The following is a 19,561-nucleotide window of genomic DNA, read 5'->3' as shown; positions in this document are numbered from 1 at the left end:
CAAATACACTCGCGCAAATGTCTTCCGTACTTAAAATCAATCTCCCAACTCTGTCCCTTCTCAAGCTACCTTATTTCCCTTCTTTTTACTTCTGTTTCTACTTCCTCCTCTCCTCCCCTCAGCTCCCCCATACTAGCTGTTCACCCTCCTGCTTTGCTGAAATTTCTTTTAAAAGATCACCTGGGACCTCCTGATTCCCAGATCTCAAGGCTTCTCTTCACTATTCATTCTCTTTTACCTAGGTAGCAATGATAACATTGACCACTTGAAATCTGAAATTCTGTTAATTTCTGTGCACCACCCGCTCCTACTTTTCCCGTAATCCATCTCTGACTGTTGCTTCTCACCATCCTTCCCTCTTCTTCTCCCTCCATCTATGCTGAGAATGCTAGTATTCCCCTCTGTTCCAGATGTCTTAAGTTCTTCTTCCTTCACACACTCTTCCAAAGTGCACCACCAATTCCCCAGTGACTGCCAAATCTCTATCCCCAACCCCGACTTTCCCTCTGACTTCCAGACCCATCGATTGAAACGGATTTGGGACATCTCCTTTGAGATTCCCTGCAGGTACTTTAGATCCAACATAACCCAATATACACCCCACCAACATATTTCAAAATTCTCACTCCTCCTGGTCTTCACCACCCTCACAAACCCAACACCTCAACATCATCCTCAATGCCTCCTTCAAATACAAGCCCCCATTTGAACACAAATAACTGTCCCTGGGATGTCTGGAAAGAACACTGCTAGTGTCCAGGCTCATGCCTAAATCCAAGACCTAACACAGAACTACAAAATTTCCCACCTGACTTGCCTGGAGGTAAGCAGGACTCTTTCAGCACCTGTCCTTGGCACTGTGGAGTTTGGTAAAAGATACTTTTCACTTACTAACCCTAAAGCAGTGATTACTGAGTTGGAGCTCTTACCAGCTCTTTGCTGAATAGGAAAGGGACACTGGTTTTGCTGCAGACAGCCCAGTTGATGAAATTCTGCACATGCTCAAACTGACGGTTGAGGACCATGATGTTCTGTAACTGCTGTTCCAGCTTCCGCTTTCTCTCATTAGTAATGCCCTGGGTATGGACAGAGAAGACAGAGTCCCTCATCCTATTCTTGGACTTTGGTCTACCTGTTTGGGGAGTTTAGTGGCTCATGTCTCGGTGGGAAACCTGATGGGAGTCAGATGAGACTGTGTCCCCAAGGGGATGACAGTGGGACAGAGTGCTGCCATGGGCAGCAGCAGGACAAGGGAGAGGAGGGAGGAAGGTGGGCGAATTGTATAGTGCCAGTAGGGAATGTGTGATAAATGAAAGAGGACGTGAACAAATGTCTGTATCTCTCGGGCATGACTTGTTTCGTGGCTGTCTTTTCTGAGGCTCTAAGTCTGCAGAGCCCAGGAAGGCAGTTGCCTTATAGCCATAGCACTGATGGGAGTTTGAACTGACTTTCTAGCCCTTAATGAGCCATGTTCCCCAAATGAGACTGGACATTTTAAGATATAGGGAACAGTAGAGAGCTGTGCAAATTGCACATTTGAATTCCAGCTCAGGCAGCTCTGAGCCTTGGGATTAGTTTGATATGTGCCTGGTTTTTGACCTAGGGAGAACACTGACCCATCCATGTGACCCATCTGTCCTCATATACCTCCAACTCCTCTATGAGTCCGTTGGCCTGTTTGTTCAGCTCATTCATCAGAACCATCTTGGCCATTTTGATCTGGTTTTCCACCTTCCTGTGCTGATGCTTCACCTCAAAAATCCTATAAACAGAACATGACAAAGCATGGAGAGCTCCTCCCTCCGGGCCTACGAGGGACTAGAGACAGCAAACATAACAGCCAATATCTTAGAGGCTGCCTGTGAAAATCAGAGCCCAGCAGACATCAAATATAAAGAAAGGATAACCTTCCTTCACCACCCTAACCTTGGTACTGTGCAGCACACTGGATCTAAGTGGGCCAAGGGCCCAAAGCTCGACCAGGTTTTCTCTGGTAAGTATCAGGTCCACACTCAGGTCAACCCAGTAGCTCACTGATTACACAGCACTGGAGGCAGCACAGAGAGAGTGAGTTATGTCACTGAACAATGCCATGCAGTAAAAAGAGCATGGGCAGAGACAGAAAACAGACTAGGGGTTGCAAAGGGCTGGGGACATTGGGGGGAATGGGGAATGACTACTAATGTGTATCAGGTGTCTTTTGGGAGTGATAAAGTATTCTAAAAGTAAACAGTAATACTGATTTATACAACTCTGTGAATACATTGAAAACCACTGCATTGTAAAATTTTAAAGGGCAGGGGCACCTGGGTGGCTCAGTGGGTTAAAGCCTCTGCCTTCGGCTCAGGTCATGATCCCAGGGTCCTAGGATAGAGCCCCACATCGGGCTCTCTGCTCAGCAGGAAGCCTGCTTCCTCCTCTCTCTCTGCCTGCCTCTCCGCCTACTTGTGATCTCTGATCATCAAATAAATAAATAAAATCTTAAAAAAAAAAATTAAAAGGGCAATGTTAAAGTATATAAATTATATCAGTAAAGTTTTTTGTTTTTTTTTTAAAGAATGTGGGCTTTGATCACACAGATCTGCTTTCAAATCCAGCTGAGTCACTGACTAACTGTGTTCCTTTCTGAACCTCAGTTTCCTAATCAAAACGATGGAGATAATCCAACTCAAAAAATTATAAGAATTATACAAAATCATGCATATAGATGCCCAACCTAGTGCCTGTTACATGATGAGCTCCTACTAATTCCTCTTCCCACATTAAATATCAATGGCCCCATATCACTTGTAGATTTATACAAAAGACACTCAGATAGGGTGGATAAGGGGCAAATTGCCACCGATTTACTGCATCTTCATGATAAACCCAGAATCTGCTCTATGCCCTCCTTCTTGAGCACCTACCCCTGGCTATGTCATGGCCACATTCAGAAGGCATGTGCTTAGGCCCAAACTCACACTGCTCACTCTGATCTAGCTTGGTTCTGTCTACTAAGTGATGACCCAAAGCCCTTTCAGTGGCCCCAAGACCTCTAAGTTTCAGGACATATGTCTACTGGGACATATGCCCACATCTGCTTAACCCCTTGCATTCTTCCTAAGTACAACATCTGATAACCTGGTATCGGGATCCAGGATGTCAGGAAACAAAGCATTTCCAGCATTGGCAAGGGGTTAGTATGTGTTACCTGTCCTCAATTTGTTTTGCAGATGTCTGTAGACTGGATTTCTTATGAGCCACCTGTGTGGTCACACTTTCTAGAAGCATCCTCTGGTTTTGCAAAACTTCTTCCAGATGTCTACACCTAAAGAAGGAGGCAAAGAAAAAGCTGAGGAGAGCTGAGCATGCCAGCCAAGCAAGAACCCCCACTATGTATTGTCTCAGCCTGGCCCACAGAAGCTAGGATTATATCTAGGGAAAGTGCTGAGTCTTGGCCCTTTAGGCCTTTCCCAGAGAAGGCCTACTGTGGGAGCAGAGACAAAAACTCCAGTCTCAGGGCCCCAGATTAGCACCGGCAGGGAGAACATTTTGACACATTGGGAGCCCAGCACTAGCAAAGTGGAGTCCAGAGCCCTCCCGAGCCGCCTCGGGGCAGCCGGCCAGCCGCACCTGTGTTCTTTGTGTTCCACCATGAGGCAGCTATGGCACGTGAGCACATCGCAGGTCTCACAGAATAGCTTGAGCACTTCCTGTGTGTGTAGAGGACAGTACAAAGCGAAGTCCCCAGAACCGCCACTCACTCCTGCCAGAGAAGATAGAGAAAGTGGGCTTCTCTTGCTTAGGAAGACTCTCAGGTAAGCTTCACTGAGCAGCCCTCAGCCCTCAATGAACACAGGGGAGACCAAGAACTTGGAAGAAGGAAGAGAGGCCTCTCTCTGGGCCAGTGAGGTTTTTGGAGCACAAGGAAGAATGTGAGCGAAGCCTGGTGGGACTTGCCCAGCTGTGAAGAAATTACACACGGCCCAGCCCCAGACCCCTCACTGCCTGCCCACTGCTGAGGAAGATGCTTGCTGCTGCAGCAACAGATCTCCTGCCGAGTAATGAATCCTCTAAAATTCAACCTAAACCTCTTCACTTACCAGGATGCGGGAGGGGGGGTCAGGGGGGGTGCAGGGGTGGTGGTGGAAGGAGGGGTTCCAGGCCAGATCACATGGATCATTAACTCTGGTTCCTGTGGGTGTCACAAAGGTAAAACCCCTCCCACAGTTCAAGGATCTTGGACAAAGATGGTCAAGGAGACTGTCACTTAAAACAAGCAGCACTGGATGGATGAATGGATAAGCCCTGATCCTGGCTGTTTAATTAGACAAATCACTAAACAGAAGTGAGGCATGACTGCTCTAAATGAAGGTGAAAGTAGGGAACTCAGCTAGCTCCCATGATAATTCATGACTATTCTCTGCACCTCTGGCTCATACTCACCCCTCCCTGCCCTGTCTCCCCAACAAGGGAGAGCCTAGCATGAACTTGTCGTGTCCTCTGGGAAAAGTATGGAGGCCACCCCTACCCTCACCCCCAGCAGGGAAGCAAGGTAAGAAAGAGCCGCTGCTTCGGGGCGCGTGAGCCGGTGAGGACTGCAGGGAGAGGTACCTGGTGGTCCCTTGTGGGCCCGGGGAAAGAGTGGGCCCCCAGGCGCAGGGCCGTGCCGGTGCTCCTCGGTGCACGAGCTGCACAGCCAGCGGTTGCAGTAGGTGCACAGGATGTGCGCTGCCCTCTTCTCCTTGCACTCGGAGCAGTTCTGCAAGCACAGAGGTCTGCAGTTACTGACCCATCCTTCTCCGGGGGTGGGGGGCCCTCTGGGAGGGGCTGGGAGCTTGGAGGGCTGTTCCCTGGAGGGCAGTCAATTCTGGAGAACCTCTGGGGAGGGCCACAAGGTGGCTTGTGAAGCAAAGCATCCTCTGTGACTAAAACAAGAGTGGCCTCGGGGGCTATTCCCCCAAGTCCCATGCTGCAGATGAGGACACTCGAGTAAGTAAGGCAGAGGGAGGCTCCCCAGGCATGCACAGCCTGCATGGGGTGGTGGACTGGCAGCATCAGTGGGTGATGCTGTGATAAAAGGCCACATCAAGTTCTAAGGAAGCAAAGAGGGGTTTCCCAGGGGCTCAGCCTAGGATGTGCCAGAAACTATTTCATGAGGAGGTGACTTCTGATTGGATAGGGAATGACAAGTAAAAGTCTGCCAGGCAGATGAGGGATTGAAATGGGAGCGCACAGGCAAAACAGAAAATCCCGTGTGCCTGCAAAAAGGGAGCAGTCAGAGCTGTGGAAGTACAGAGAGAGATGATCATATATGACCAAGAAAGAACAAGTGCAGACCAACTCTCAGAGTCATGCCTCCACAACTGGGGCTTGCTGGGCCCAAGAGAACCTGGTCCTCTCCTAGTCCAGATGTTCATTCATTCGGTCAGCAAACATCTTGCAGGGCTAATTGTAAAAACATGAGGAAAAAGGAGATTTGGAAAAAATTGGCCTGTCTGGGCCTGAATAACACAGGCCATCAGAATGGTGTGGATTCTCACAGTGTCCTCTTACTGGCATCTGACAAACCCACATTGGGGGGAAAAAAGAAGAGAAATACAAGTTTTACTAATTAAACTATGAATTTCTTGAAAGCAAAGAACATGGGTATCTGTGTCCCTAGCTCCCAGCACAAGGCCCAACACATACCAGACATTTAATAAAAATTAGATACAGGATCAAGTAAGTAGATTGGGCAAATGGATCAAATGCAGTGGCAAGGGTACCCCAGAGGAGGGAGGAGCAGGAGGTGCTAGTTAGTAAGTGATGTGAAATTTCAGAAACTCAGGAAAAAGGTATTAGCTGCTAAATATGGGCAAGATTGATGAACCCATTTAGTTCAAACTGGTATATAAGTTTCAGCTTGGGGAGGAGAGCAGGATAAAAGCTTAGTACTAGTGTTTTCCAGTAAGAGATATAAGAGAGAAAAATATCCCCATTTTACTTTCCCCAATTCAAGTATTTTGATACTCTTTGGATAAAAAGAAGGAAGGAAGGAAGGAAGAAAGGGAGAGGGGAGGGGAAGAAAGGGGAGGAGAGACGAGGGGAGAAGGCTGGGTGGATGGATGGATGGATGGATGGATGGATGATTAGGCAAATTGATGGAGGAGTAACAAGTCAGATGAAGTGATGGGTGAACCGGTGAATTTATGAACAGGGTCCCCAAGATTTCTGAAAAGGATCAGCTGTTTCTTTACTGGTCCTAACTTACCCTGGCCATCTTGGATTGCCCAGTAGAAACGCACTGCAGGAAAAAATGTTCAGTTACATCCCTGGTAAGGTATACTCGCTTACACCCAGGACAGGAGATGAGCTCTGGGAGGGGAGCAAAAAAGCAGAGTCAGGGCAACATGGCAGATTATACATAAGGCCTAGACACAAGGTTTTAAATATACAACACCAAGGTATGTGCCAGTGCCGCTTATGAACTACATTTGATGTCATGGCCTGCACTTAACATCTAGGTACTCTGGACATGGCCACCTCAGTAAGGGCCAGTCCTACAGACCTCCTTGCATCCTTGTCTTGGCCTGGTCCTGCCCTCCTTCACAAGCCATTCTATCACAGGCCCAACCCTGTTCTGGTTCTGACAACTGGGTGCCTTCCTGCTGCTCCCACTCCTCATTCCCTATCTCTGAGAGCCCAGCTCCTGTTATTGGCCAAGCTCCAGGGGGTCCGTTTAGCCCAGGGCATAGATCCAGCCACTAAGGTTCCCACACAGCAGAATGACTTTAAAGATCTCACAGCTAGAGCTTCCAGCAAGCTCTCCCCCGAGAAAGCAAGGCCTCCCTGCCTACTCATCTAGGAGGTATATTTCTCTTGCTACTGCCAATACCAGTCAGTCTGCCCATGAGGCTCAGAGAGCTTTCGCTGGGCCTTCTCCATCCAGCCACACTGCAGGAACTGCCCATGTCTCACCCGTGAACATGAACATTTGGTCCTATCTCCGTTTCCTAGAGAAATGTAACAGTCTCCAAACTTTCCCCAGCACAAAGGGTACCTGGACTACATAAGCATCATGAGACTGCCACCCTAGAGACTCGAGTACTCTTTAGGCCCACCTCAAGAGCAAGAAACCCACTGCATGCAAGGAAATGAGGCTCCTGAGTAGGGCCAGGTGCCTGTGCCCAGGCATAAGGGCCACCCAGAAAGCGGTGGCTATGGCAGCAAAGGCAGCAGGACCACCACAATCTGCTCAGCCTCATACCATCGAAATGAAACAATGGCAGTTGCAGTCAGACCAACTGAAGTCTAAATACCAGGTTTACCACCCAGTGACCTTGGTTGGGCTAGTCACTTAATCCTACTCAGCTCCTCTGTGCTCTGGTTTCTTCAGATATAAAATAGGAAGAGAAAAAGAAGAGTTGCCATGAGGTTTATTTTCTGTAATACTTTAGAAAGCACCTGATCCTCGACAAATGTTGATTCTAAATTCAAAAGTTTTCTCATATCCCATTCACGGCAAGGCCAGGACCTCAATTTCAACTCTCCCAGGTGATCAAAGTCAGAGAGTCTGAGAGGTCGAGCGAAAACATGGCCACAAGCTCTTCCAGCACCGCATCCATGCATGTGCAATCCTAACCATTAAAAGGGGGGAGTCTATCTTCAACCCTTGGAAGCCAGGCTGCCTTCATGACCTGCTCCGGCCACAGCAGACGTGACACTGAACAAGCTCCAAGCCTAGTCCTCAAGTGGCTTTGTATGATTCCGCTCTGCTCTCAGAACTCTATGACCACCCACATGGACAAGCCCAGGTTGGAGCTGCTGGAAGATGAGAGACCAGGAAGACTGACACCTTGGTTGTCTCAGGGGCTCACTGGAACTCATCATAAACCTGTTAGCCCCAAATGCCTCACCAGCTGAACACAGACACAGGAGTGACCACAGTGAGCACATCTGGGATTAACCAAGCCCAGCCCAGCCTAACCAAGCCCTTAAGAACCACCCAGAGAGTCCCAGTCCAAATTGCAGAACTATAGAATCATCAATAAATAAAGCTTTTGTTAACTACTAAATTTTGAGTGTCTCCTAATGCAGCAACAGCTACCTGATCTATCCTGGAAAAATCAAAATCTACAATATCACACAAAGTTGTAATTCAATACTCTTTCTCCCCTTCCACCCCCAACACCCCCCACAAAGAAACCCTCCTCAGACTTCACAGAGCCATGGAGCTGCCATTTCCCAGATATTCTCCTGCCTGTCAAGAACAGTGGCCAAAGGTGAAAAAGAATGCTCTTCACAGGTGTCATCACCCAGGGGAATCAGGTGACTGTCCCTCCCTTCCACCTGGTTCATCCTGAGGAGATCCTCCTCATCTACCCACAGGTCAGAAATGCTGCTCTATTTTTTGAAAATGATTTCCACAAGGCTTCTAAGCCTCTGGAAGCAGATGTCCAAACATTAGTCTTATTTACCTCATGAAAAAAGAGAACTAATTGAAGAGATCAGGCAAGGCCTCATAGCACATCCTCTACTGCCCCTGGGCTTAAATGCCAAAGTCCGCATCCTGGTGCTCATAGCCCCTCCAAACTGGCTTTACCCCTCTCTAGTCTCATCTTCAGTTTCACCTGCCCCGCATCCTGTGTCCTCGCCAGGACAAATAACTCTGCTGTCTTCTTAATATCAAACCTCCACCTAACTCTGTTTGTGAAAGTGCTGCTCCCTCTCCCCTCCTTTTCAGATAAACTCCTATTCATCCTTCCAAACCTGTTTGAATGTTCTACCTTGGAGAAGCAAGGTTGATTTCCCCCAGGATGAGTTAATTATTCCCTCTTCTGGGTTCCCAAAGCACCCTGAACATCCTTCTAGTATGACAAATATCACATTGCATTTTAACTATCTGTTCATATGTCTGCATACAAAAATAATCCACAATTGCCACTAAAGGATATTGCATAATTTTTAGCAGATTGGACAATTATATTTCTTTTGGGTTTGGGTATCCCATGTGTATTCTTTGCATTCACAGCCACTGAAAGTAGTAAGAAGTCATCTGGAAGCTTTTAGGGTAATGAGAAAAAACCCAGCCAGGATGATAAAGGAATCAGGTCTGACCCAGAGCAGAGGTGCAGTGCTTGGGAAAGGTTGTGAACTGGGAGATGTGGGTTCCAGGCCCAGAGCAGGCACTATCTGTGTAACCCCCGGAAAGTGACCCCTTTCCCCCTGAATCTTACTTTCTACATCCTTAACATGAAGGGAATAGGAATAGCAGGGAATTGTGGATTATCCAACTCTATTCCTCTGCCTCCTGCACCCAAGCTTCAGAAATATTCCCTTGGGCAAGACTGGGTGGGACAGAGAGCCAAGCAGTGACCTGCTTATCCCCTTTGTCAGCAAGTCAGGGGACAGGCTTATGGCTTAGGAGAGGCCTACATCTAAAAGCTCATCCCATTGAAGAGGGGCAGCTATGGCAGACAGCAGAGCTGGAGAGCTGTGCCAGTGGTACGAGCAGGTCCCAGAGAGGCTATGGGGCCCAGAGCAGACACAGAGGACATGTGCTCTCTTTGGGTCACAACATCTTTTTTTTTTTTTCCTTTTTCAAGGTTTATTTTAGAGAGAGAAAAAGAGAATGAGAGAGCACCGGCAAAAGCAGGAGGGGCAGAGGGATGAGAGAGAGTCTCAAGCAGACTCTTTGCTCAGCATGGAGCCTGGCATAGGGCTCAATCTCAAAACCCAGAGATCACAACCTGAGCCAAAATCAAGAGTTGGGCGTTAACCAACTGAGCCACCCAGGTGCCCCAGGTCCCATCTTTGTCCAGAAATTCTTATCTTCCTTTAGAAGGCCCCTAACCCCCATTAAGGTGTACTAACTTAGAGCTTTTGTTTCCAGAGGGCTCCCCATTCTTCAATGTCAATACCAAAACAAAGTTTTACTTTATTTTTTTTTTTAGTAGGCTCCACGCCCAGTCTGGGGCCCAACACAGGGCTTGAACTCACGATACTGAGATTAAGACCTGAGTTGACATCAGTAGTTGGATGCCCAACCAACTAAGCCACCCAAGCATGCCTGAAGTTTCACTTGGGACAGCTGGAATACATGAACCTGTAGGGCTGCAGATGTACATATAAAATAACCAAACATCTGCTTATAATATTTAACATTTAATACTTAATACTTAGTTATTAATACATATTTAAATCACATATCACATAAAATATTTAGGTGCACTTCCTTTTTTCTATTTGGATTTTTCAAGTAATAGCCTTAAGCTTTTATTTCATACACAGGAATATCAATTCTGAGCAATGCAGAGCCAGGACCCAAAGGTCACACACAACCATTCCTAGAGCAAGTGGGGTTTCTGCCTCTTGAATAAAGAAGTCACAGGCACCAGAGTTCTCCTGGGGATCTAGGGGCCTGGGAGAGAAGCTCTGAAAGCCCAAGTTCAGTCCTCCTGTCATAAGAGTGAGCACTCTGGTCCCTGGGAGGTGTGGGGCAGATGGTTCTCTTACCACCATTCCCCGCACCAGACCTTTAGGAACGTTACCTCATTTAATCATGAAACCACCTCTGAGAGGCAGGCCTTGTCCCCATTTCATAGCTGGGGAGACTGAGGCTCCAAGAAGTTGCCACCTGGCAAAGGTCATATAAAACAGGGGCAGACCAATGACTGGAATCCAAGTCTCCCTGATTCTAAAACCCAGCCCTTTCTGTTATGCTATAGCTCTCTACTCCAAGTTTAAACAAGGTAGTTTTAACTAATTCCATAATTTTATTATAAGTAAAATATTCCATAATAATGATCAGACTCTAATGATGACCTGAACCCAGATTTGGATCATGCGAATCCAGAAGGAAGGAACTGGGAGCCAGCCCATCCGTGCTTCAAGTTTTAAGAAATATGATCTTTGAGAAAAGGCAGGTGAAGAAGAATTTTTCTGCCTGGTAATAAATCTGGATATAGTTTCATATTATAGAACCAGTGGTTCTCAAACTTTGTTACATATTTGAATCCTATGGGGCACTTTAAACACCCTGATGTCAAGCCCATATCATCTAAATCAAAGTTTTAGAAGGTGGAATCGAGGCATGAGCCATTGTTAAAATTGTATATTATATAACAATATACAACCATGTTTGAGAACAAGCACCTTAGAGAGAGCATCCCCTGGCCCCAAACCTGAGCCTGACAGCTCTTTCTCCATACCATGCAGCTGAGAAGGGCAGGACCACCCAGTTTTAAAGAGGCCCCACAAAGTTAGGAAACGTACTGAATGCAGCTGTGATGTATCTCCTTTCTGGCAGGGAAGGGAAGAGGGCAGATCCCCGACAGACAGCAGGGTGTCCTGACACCTAGCTTCTCTGGGGATTGATGGACACATCCTGCCTCCCCTAACTCCCAGCTTCACTGGAGGACCCACGAGCTAAGGGCGTGGGAAGCTGCCTGAACTCCGGCACGACAACCACTGCTGCCAGGGCCTAGAGTGTGCTGAGCTCAGGACTTAGTAGGGCAGCAAGGAAGGGGGTCAAGACCGGATAGTCCACCCTTCAAAGATGAATAGCAGCACCAAGGCAACCGGGGACCAGGAGGCTAGGCTGGGAGAAACATCCCAAGGAGGTGGTCAGTTCAGCTCACCAGGTAGGGACACATGAACCCCAGGTACCTAAGCCTGAACCCGTTGCTATGCAGCCCACTGAGGGTTAAGAAGTCCTTCATGCTACAGCTCCTGTCCACCGCTCCAAGGAACTTTACAGCTGGGGCCCAAGCTCTGACTCCCACAGAGCAGTGGCATCCTCAGAAGCAGCTTGATGCTCCCCTGGCAGCTCTCACCTGTAGAACCAAAGCTGGACAGACCTAGCTTTTTGTATGTAGCCAATTCCCTCACCATACAGATGGTGACGTGGATGCCCAGAGAGAGGGAGGGACTTAGCTGAAAACCACGGAGCCCTTATAAAATATAGGTGCTACCTGGAACCACTGAGCAGTCCCTGACAATCTACCTCTGTATCCATAAGTAAGACATTCTACCTCCTTATGCCTCTGTCAGTCACTAGGCAAGGAGAAAAAAAAAAAAAAAGAAAAACAAACCTTCTGGTGGTATCCTCTGGCATGCTGGCCATCCTCACTACCCATTCCTGCCCTCCCAGCCAGGGACAGTCCCAAGGTACCAGGCACCAGCTAAGCCCCCCACCACAGAAGCCCCTGCAGCCTTCTAGCCCGTAACTCAATTCAGCACCCCCCTCTAGAAACACATTGCACCCACTCCCGAGATTGCCTAGTCCCTACTAGAAAGGCAGACTTTGATCCTATGGGGACTGCTGCTCCTGCCCCTGGCTGCCAGCAGGTTCACCCGTGGCCCTGCTGCCCTGTGATGAGAGCGACACCTGGGAGAGAAGTCAGAAGAGCGACAGGTGAGACCACCACGGGTCCCCAAGGACGGTGCTCACCAAGTGCCCAGGCACACCCACCCTGTTTGCTGCAGCCGGCTGGGCTGCGGGGCCTAACCCTTGGGGAACTGGGTCCTGGGTAGGGTAAGGGGAGCACCCTGGGTCCTCTCCTTTCTCTGATATATCCTCAGCCAGGGCTGCGTTTCTCCAGCTCACCTGAGACGCTCCTGCAAGAAAAGGTTGGTTGACTCCTCCTGTTCCTGTTTATCTCGAAGGCTCTGCAGCAATTTCCCAAACTGAGCAGCAAGAGGGAGACCTCAAAGAGGCGACTCTCTTCCTAGCTGCATCTCCTTCCTAATCCTCTGGGTGCCTTGGAATAGAAGCTCAGAAGGAAGAAAACGAGATTTTCAACTTTCAGGAACTAGCTCTGCCGCCCTCTGCACGGCTCAGGAGGCCATCACTCTCAGCCTTTTAGGACTCGATCCAAAAATCCTTCAGCCCTCCATGTTCCCCAAAATGACAGTGCTCATGTATGGCTGGAATCTGCCCCGATCCGGCAGCTCATTTAAATAGAGCTCATCACAACAACAGTGTTGGTGGAGAAGTGAGTAGCTGCAGGGCCCTGGGGACCCCCTGTTTATACGTAGGAAGAATGATGCAATCTGGGTATCAAAATAGCAATCCAGAACGGAATAACAGGCTCACGCAGCAGCGGTGCCTGCACACCCAGAGCTCAAGTTGACACACTCTGTCAGCCCCACACTGCTGCAGCACGCAGATGCCAGGCACACGCTCTCACCGCATCATTTTTAAAATCAGCAGGAGCCCGAGATAGCCCTCCGTGCCCCCGGCACGGAAAGAGGGTGTGGGGGGGGGACCTTCAACAGACATTAAAATCTATTTCCTACACACTCACCTGCTCCTGCCACTTCACCTGAAGTCCTTATCCTGTGACGTCACAGTCAGTTGCCATAGTGACCAATTGTCCGTCACAAGTGGAGGATTAGGACTTCGGATGGGGAAGACACACGTTTCTGATGCACAAAGGTCCTGGGAGGTGTCCCTTGGCAGCTAACTCTACCCTCCCCGCCCCCACCCCGGGGGAGATACAGTCAAACACAAACAGGGAGAGAAAAGGGAAGGAAAAGCAAGGTTGAGTTGGAGGGAAGACATAAGGAGGGGGGCAAAGCTAGGAATACAAGATAATCGTAAAAGCAGAGAGCACAGGAAGGTTGCAAAAGCATGGGTGGGAATGGTAGGGAATATGCCTGGAAAGACTGGCAGGAGAGTAAGTTCCTGAAGGGCCCCGAATGCTAAGCTAAGGAGCTTGACCTTTATCCTAAAAGCAAAGGCTCTGGAGAGGACAGAGCTGGGCTTTATGATTTCCTTGATGAACTGGGGACTGGGGGGTCAGGGAGAAGTTTTGTCCAGTTTAGTGGGATCCCGAACAAGGGTAGCAATGGAAAGACAGGGACAGAAGAGTTGTTTCAAAGAGAACCAATAGGGCATGACCAAATAGGATGTGGCAGGGAGTGGTATGTGAAGACAAAGGAGTTAAGTGGAGGGGCTGTCAGGACAAGGGGTAAGAGGGAGGGAGAGTGCTGTTGCCAGACCCCATCTAATGTGTGCTCTACTTTCTCTGGCGTCCATAGCCTCTTCAGGTCAGGCTTCATCCTGCTTTGCCAGACCCGTAATTCACAAATCTGGAGGGACTGTTAGAAATCCTGAATCTACCAAATCCAAATCTCTTGGGTATGGGTACGGGACCAAAAATCTATATTTTTGGCAAGTTACCTAAGTGCTTCTTGGGCATTCAGACACAGCACTGGCTCAAAGACCAGTAAGCTAGAAGCAATGGCAAAAACAACTGCAGTGACCGCCCAGAAGGGCTTTCTGCATCCAGTCGTCTCCTCCAATCATTCTTCTCCCTAAGCGAGAATAACTTTCCAAAAATACAGATTTGATTGTATTCCATTACAGAATAGCTTAAATTGGTCATGACCCTTCACAATGAGTCCCCAAATTTCCCTTCCGGAGTTCCCACTTCCCTCCTTCAAACAATCCTAGATTGCAGCCAAAATTAACTCTCTCTTTTTCCTCCTGTCATCCCTCCATATGCCTCATCTTAAAACTATTCCCTACCTTCAGTTCCCATCCAGAGTCTGGCCCTGCCTGGCTCCTACACAGATATTCCTACTTGATTCCACTCACGGATTCAAATCCATCCAATTTCCCAAGGCAGAGCCTAAACCAGGGGTCAGAAAACCACAGCTTGCCCTTTTTGTAAATAAAGTTTTACTGGAACATAGTCAGGTCCATCAATTCCCAAATTATCTGCTCTGCAGTGGCGGTGCTGAGAAGTGATAACAGAGCCTGTAGGACCCACAAAGCCAAAAATATTTACTACCTAGCCCTTTACAAAGTTTGCTGGTCCCTTCAATTGTTCTAGCCTCACCCTTTGGGGTTCAATCCTCGTAATGGGGATCCTGCTTGTTTCCAATTCTACCTCCATCCCTGTGTGCTTGAGTTCTGATATCTGGGTCACACTTCCATTTGGGGTAGGACACTAGGAACAAACTTCCATTTGGGGTAGGATGCTAGGAACAAGAAGAAGATATTCCAGGAGGAGGAAACATCATAAACAGAGGACTGCGGATGTCAAAATGTGAGGCCTCTGGGGGAAAGACTGGTAAAGCTGGTTCATGGAGAAGAGTGACAGAAATGAGGCTCTAAAGTTACCCTGAAATCAGACTGGGAAGAGCCTTGCCAAGCTAAGTGTCTGCTCTGAAACATAAGCAATCAAGAGCCTCTCAGGTAGCTAGAGCGGCGGGCTCACAACAGAGGAGAGTGATCAGGGTTGAAGCCAGAGGATTTGGGAGAATAACACACAGAGGCAAGAAGTAAAGTGAGCTCAGCCAAGGGGATCCAAAGAGTGTGCGGCAGGGCCATGTGGCCCATCTAAGCCAGAGTCAGAACATGGGCATGAGATTAGATGATGGGCTGAGGCAGGAGATGATGGTCCACAGCGTTCAGAGCTCATGTTCGTAGGACAATCCAGCTGTGAAACAAGCTTTCAGGGCCAAGAAATAGCTCATAGCAGAATGCAGAAGGTACAGGTTGGATGGATCTAGGCTCACTCATCTCATCTGATAGACTGGCACCTCTATTTCTTTCCCTTCAAATCTCAAGAGTCAATCCAAGGACTGCACTGACATACTCCAGCAAAGCCCCTGTCCCCACTTTCCAGCTGGTCTGGACAGAGTTGATAGTGGGAGATCCAAGAGCAGCAGCCTACTCTAGGTCTGCAGTGCCTACTGGCCATCAGGTCCAGGCAAGCCCTGGATCGGCAGGCAAAGGAGATGAATTTATTTTTTCAGGTTCTGTAACAACTATGGCATTCAGCAGGATTCTAAGGCTTTCTGGACTCCTGATGCTCCCTTTATGTGGTAAGGGATTAGAGATAAGCTCCAAGGGTCTTTCCTGCTCTCTAGCTTTCACAGCAGTCAACCATGACTGGTCCCCCTTGAATCAGAGAGTTCCAGTAGACAAGGGGCCCCTCCAAGACCCTGTCCATCAATCACAGCTACCTTGAACTGAGGGAACCCTCAGCAACCTACTCAGGCTATATCCTTCTGAGCAGTGCTGGTAGCAGCCAGCATATCCCCCAGAACACAGCCTGCTACCTTCCCAGTACCAGGGGGATTGCTCTCCCAGTAACAGGTACCGTTCTGAGGTGCCAGTGCTACTCCTGGGGCCCTAGAGAGCCAATTAGGGTGAGGAAACTGTTCATGAACTAAAAAGCCATCGTGCTGATAGGGCTTGGGAGCTCCAGCTCCTGCACCTGCTGCACACCCAGCTCAATCCAGCTCAGCTGCCTGTCCTCCACCTAGGAGACTTGGGTCACTGCCCACAACAGACCCCACAATGGTTGGACACAACATTAGTACCTGGACTGAGCAAATAGCAGTCACCTGGCCTTCCAGGCTCCTATAGCTGAGCTCTCATCCCCCTGCCTCCCACCCTCACCCGAGGCCATTAGAGCCCCTCCAGCTGAGCTCTCATTAAGATCATCATTTCTTTCTCTGACTCTGAGGTTGTAGCATCTTGCATCAGTTCCCTCTCTTCAGATCTTCCCAAAGTCCCAAGGCTTGCCCACTGAGGGACAGACATTGCCCCCCCTTTCAGCATCTGTGGCTTACAAGAGACATGTTGTTACCCAAATTAGCTTCAGGAAGCATGAGGCCATGATGGTTATTTGGTGTTCTCGGAGCTCTTCAAGTCCAGCCCTGAAAGCCAGAGAAGACCTGGGATTGCCCAGTCAATTAGTGCCAGAGTCCAGACTGAGCTCCAAGGGCCATGACGTCCAGACCAGGGCTCTGCCCACATCTCCCACATCACCCACATCAAAATGTAAGATACTAAACAAGTAGATGCTAAAACTGTGATATCAGAATCAAGGTCTCTCCGCTAGGATTTATCTTTAGTAGATTTGAAAAGGAAATACAATGTTCCTTCTTACATGGGGTAGGAAATAGCCAATTAATTGCCCTTCTCCCTTAAAACAACAACTAGAGTTATAGAGTTAACTCCTATAGAGTTATAGGGGTCCTGAGAATTTTGAAGACAAATGCAGTGCATGGTAAATGTCAGTTTCAGGCATCCAACTCCCTTCAGAGCTTGCTACATTATTTTAAGTATCACTTTGCCACTCTGTGGCTGACTTCTCCATAGAGTCTGACCTGGGACCATGTTCAGTTAGACTGAGAAGCAGAGTCCCACGTATATTGACTCTAGTGGGCTAGGTACACCCATCTCCCATTCTCAGGCATTCTGTACAGAGTCTGCAGCTCCAGTCATCCCACTGCACAGCTAAGCCACTGTGTGCTCAGAACATTGCTGCCTTCGCTCTTGTCCCCATCACTAGCTTTTAAAGACCTTGCCCCTCTGGTTGCCTTAGCAGAGCCCTAACACAGACACATTTCCTAGTGTGACAGAGCTGCTGGGGAAAATCTCCGCAAGGCCATGGCCACACTAAAGATGTGCACCTGAGGACTCAGGCTGAAGTGCTGGTTCTTTCCGCAAAGATTCTCCATGGAATCTCCCCATCCGTTCAGGGATTCCACGTGAAATCTTCCCCTAAGCTGAGTGCTTACAGGGCTGATCACAAGCTCCTAAAAGAGGTTTGACCTGACGTAGCAATTACAACAAGTTGTTTTAAACTTGAGACCCCACATATTCATGATACCCAGGGTTTTCATATAATGGGAATAACACCTAATTACAGGGTCGTTGCACGGTTTTAAAAAGATGATATAGGCACAAGCACCCAGTATAGTGTCTGCCAACCAGCAGGTGCTTGATAAACATGTTTGCCCCTGGCAACCTGAGAAACAGAAAGGGCAATGTCACAAGTGGGACAGTGTGCCTTCCATGTAAGAGCCACAGGAGATCTCTGCGGATTCACTGATTCAATCATTTGTTCAAGAAATATTCACTGAAGCCCTCATCCTGTGTCAGGTTCTGTATTGGGCTGTGGAGAGGTAGAGATGAAAGGCCCAGTGCAGTTAAATCAGATGCCTCCCCTAGTGCAGATGTGCAGGCCCCAGGGAGGCTCCCCCAGGGATCAGAGTTGAAAATCAGCTGGACGGCCCCTGGGCCCATGCACACAGCAATGTTCAGCTCTCCCAGCAACCAGCTGACTTGGATTTATGGAAGTGGACTTACCCCATGCACTGTTGGCCCACCTGGCTGGAGGCACTGATGGGCCTATTTATACTTTAGCTTCTACCCATCTCCTCTCTAGCTGTTTCCCATGTTTTACTTTTGAAAACCCCAAACTGGCAGAAGTAGGACAAGTGTTTTAGCAAGTCTGGGCCCCTGCTCTGCTGGATAAAGCGGCAGTGCTAAATGCTCTTTCCAAAGAACCAGATCCCAAGCAGGTTATCTCAAATTAAGGACCAGAAATCAAATTCAGGTATTGGGTTTCTCACTAGACTAACTAGAGATAGATGACAGCTCTCCTCTCATTTTCATGAGACAGCTCATTTGGGTACCATTCTTTCAGTTCTTCCAAAAACATTCAGTGAGCAACTGATATATACCAGTCTGGTCCATGGAGAACCTCCCGGAGGTTTGCTTCCTTGCCTGAACTTTTTTTTTTTTTTTTGTAAAATTTTATTTATTTAGTAGACACAGAAAGAGAGCAGGCACAAGCAGGGGGAGTGGCAGGCAGTGGGAGAGGGAGAAGCAGGCTCTCCACTGAACAGGGAGCCCAATGCGGGGCTCAATCCCAGGACCCTGAGATCATGACCTGAGCCGAAGGCAGACGCTTAACCGACTAAGCCACCCAGGCGCCCCTCTTTGCCTGAACTTTACAATCTTCTCTTCACATCCATACCACACCATATTATTATATGTCTAGTTCTCTGCCCTTCAACAGAACAGGAGTTCCTTGAAGGCAAGGGCCCTGTCTTTTCATCTCTATACCCTAATGCCAAAGAGCCCAGTACATAGAAGTCAAATACCCGCAAAGAAGACAGACATACACAGGCAGATAAACCAACAAACACCCACACAGCATAGAGTCCTTAAATCTCCCAAGAAGTCAGAGAAGCTGATTCTACTCTTCACCCATAAATGCAAATATGGAAGGTAACAATAGCCTGGCCAGATCACAGGACAGACTAAAGAATATAAATAAGATATAAGAGTATATAAGATATAAGAATATAAGAATATAAGATGCCACATATTTAAGAAATTTATTTGTTCCGAATCAAACATATTCACATCTGACCAATTTTTTTTCTACTTCAGTTGCAAAAGTTCTAAATAATAGTATTTTGTTAAGTTTCTAAGCTTCTTACTATCTCCTATGAGCAGTACAGAATGTTCTACATGTACATGATCATCTAATCTTCCTAAAAATCCTGTACGATAAATACTACTATCACCATCCTCACATTCTAGGTGAGAAAACTTGCCCAAGCTGCACAACTAGTAAGTGGCAGGCAGATTAGACCTCACACTCATGCCCACACATATTGACACCAAAGCTAATGTTTTTATTCTCCATTACACTCAGAATAACTTGGTGAATGAACAGTATAATTCAAATAATTGTCATTAGCATGATTTAGTTTTCTGACTTCAGGGTCATACAAAGACTTGAAACATGCATCATTAGTTCATTTTAAAAATCCTAAATGA

General features: G+C 47.9%; 1 protein-coding gene across 1 annotated transcript in view; it reads right to left on the bottom strand.

Moving 5' to 3' along the window:
- The window catches only part of TRIM66 (tripartite motif containing 66), a 56,726-nt gene that overhangs the window by 28,622 nt on the left and 8,543 nt on the right, over positions 1–19,561 (bottom strand). Inside the window, exons 4-9 of the mRNA XM_059408836.1 lie at positions 6,233–6,336; positions 4,594–4,741; positions 3,613–3,745; positions 3,191–3,307; positions 1,648–1,762; positions 930–1,076 (exon numbers count right to left, since the gene is read on the bottom strand). Of these exons, the coding sequence (XP_059264819.1) occupies positions 930–1,076; positions 1,648–1,762; positions 3,191–3,307; positions 3,613–3,745; positions 4,594–4,741; positions 6,233–6,336 (764 nt within the window). The remainder of the gene's footprint in view (positions 1–929; positions 1,077–1,647; positions 1,763–3,190; positions 3,308–3,612; positions 3,746–4,593; positions 4,742–6,232; positions 6,337–19,561) is intronic.

Source organism: Mustela nigripes, chromosome 1 (assembly GCF_022355385.1).
Source record: "Mustela nigripes isolate SB6536 chromosome 1, MUSNIG.SB6536, whole genome shotgun sequence".
Taxonomy (NCBI): domain Eukaryota; kingdom Metazoa; phylum Chordata; class Mammalia; order Carnivora; family Mustelidae; genus Mustela; species Mustela nigripes.
The sequence above is the reverse complement of the archived record's forward strand: the minus strand, read 5'-3'. Positions and strand labels throughout refer to the sequence as shown.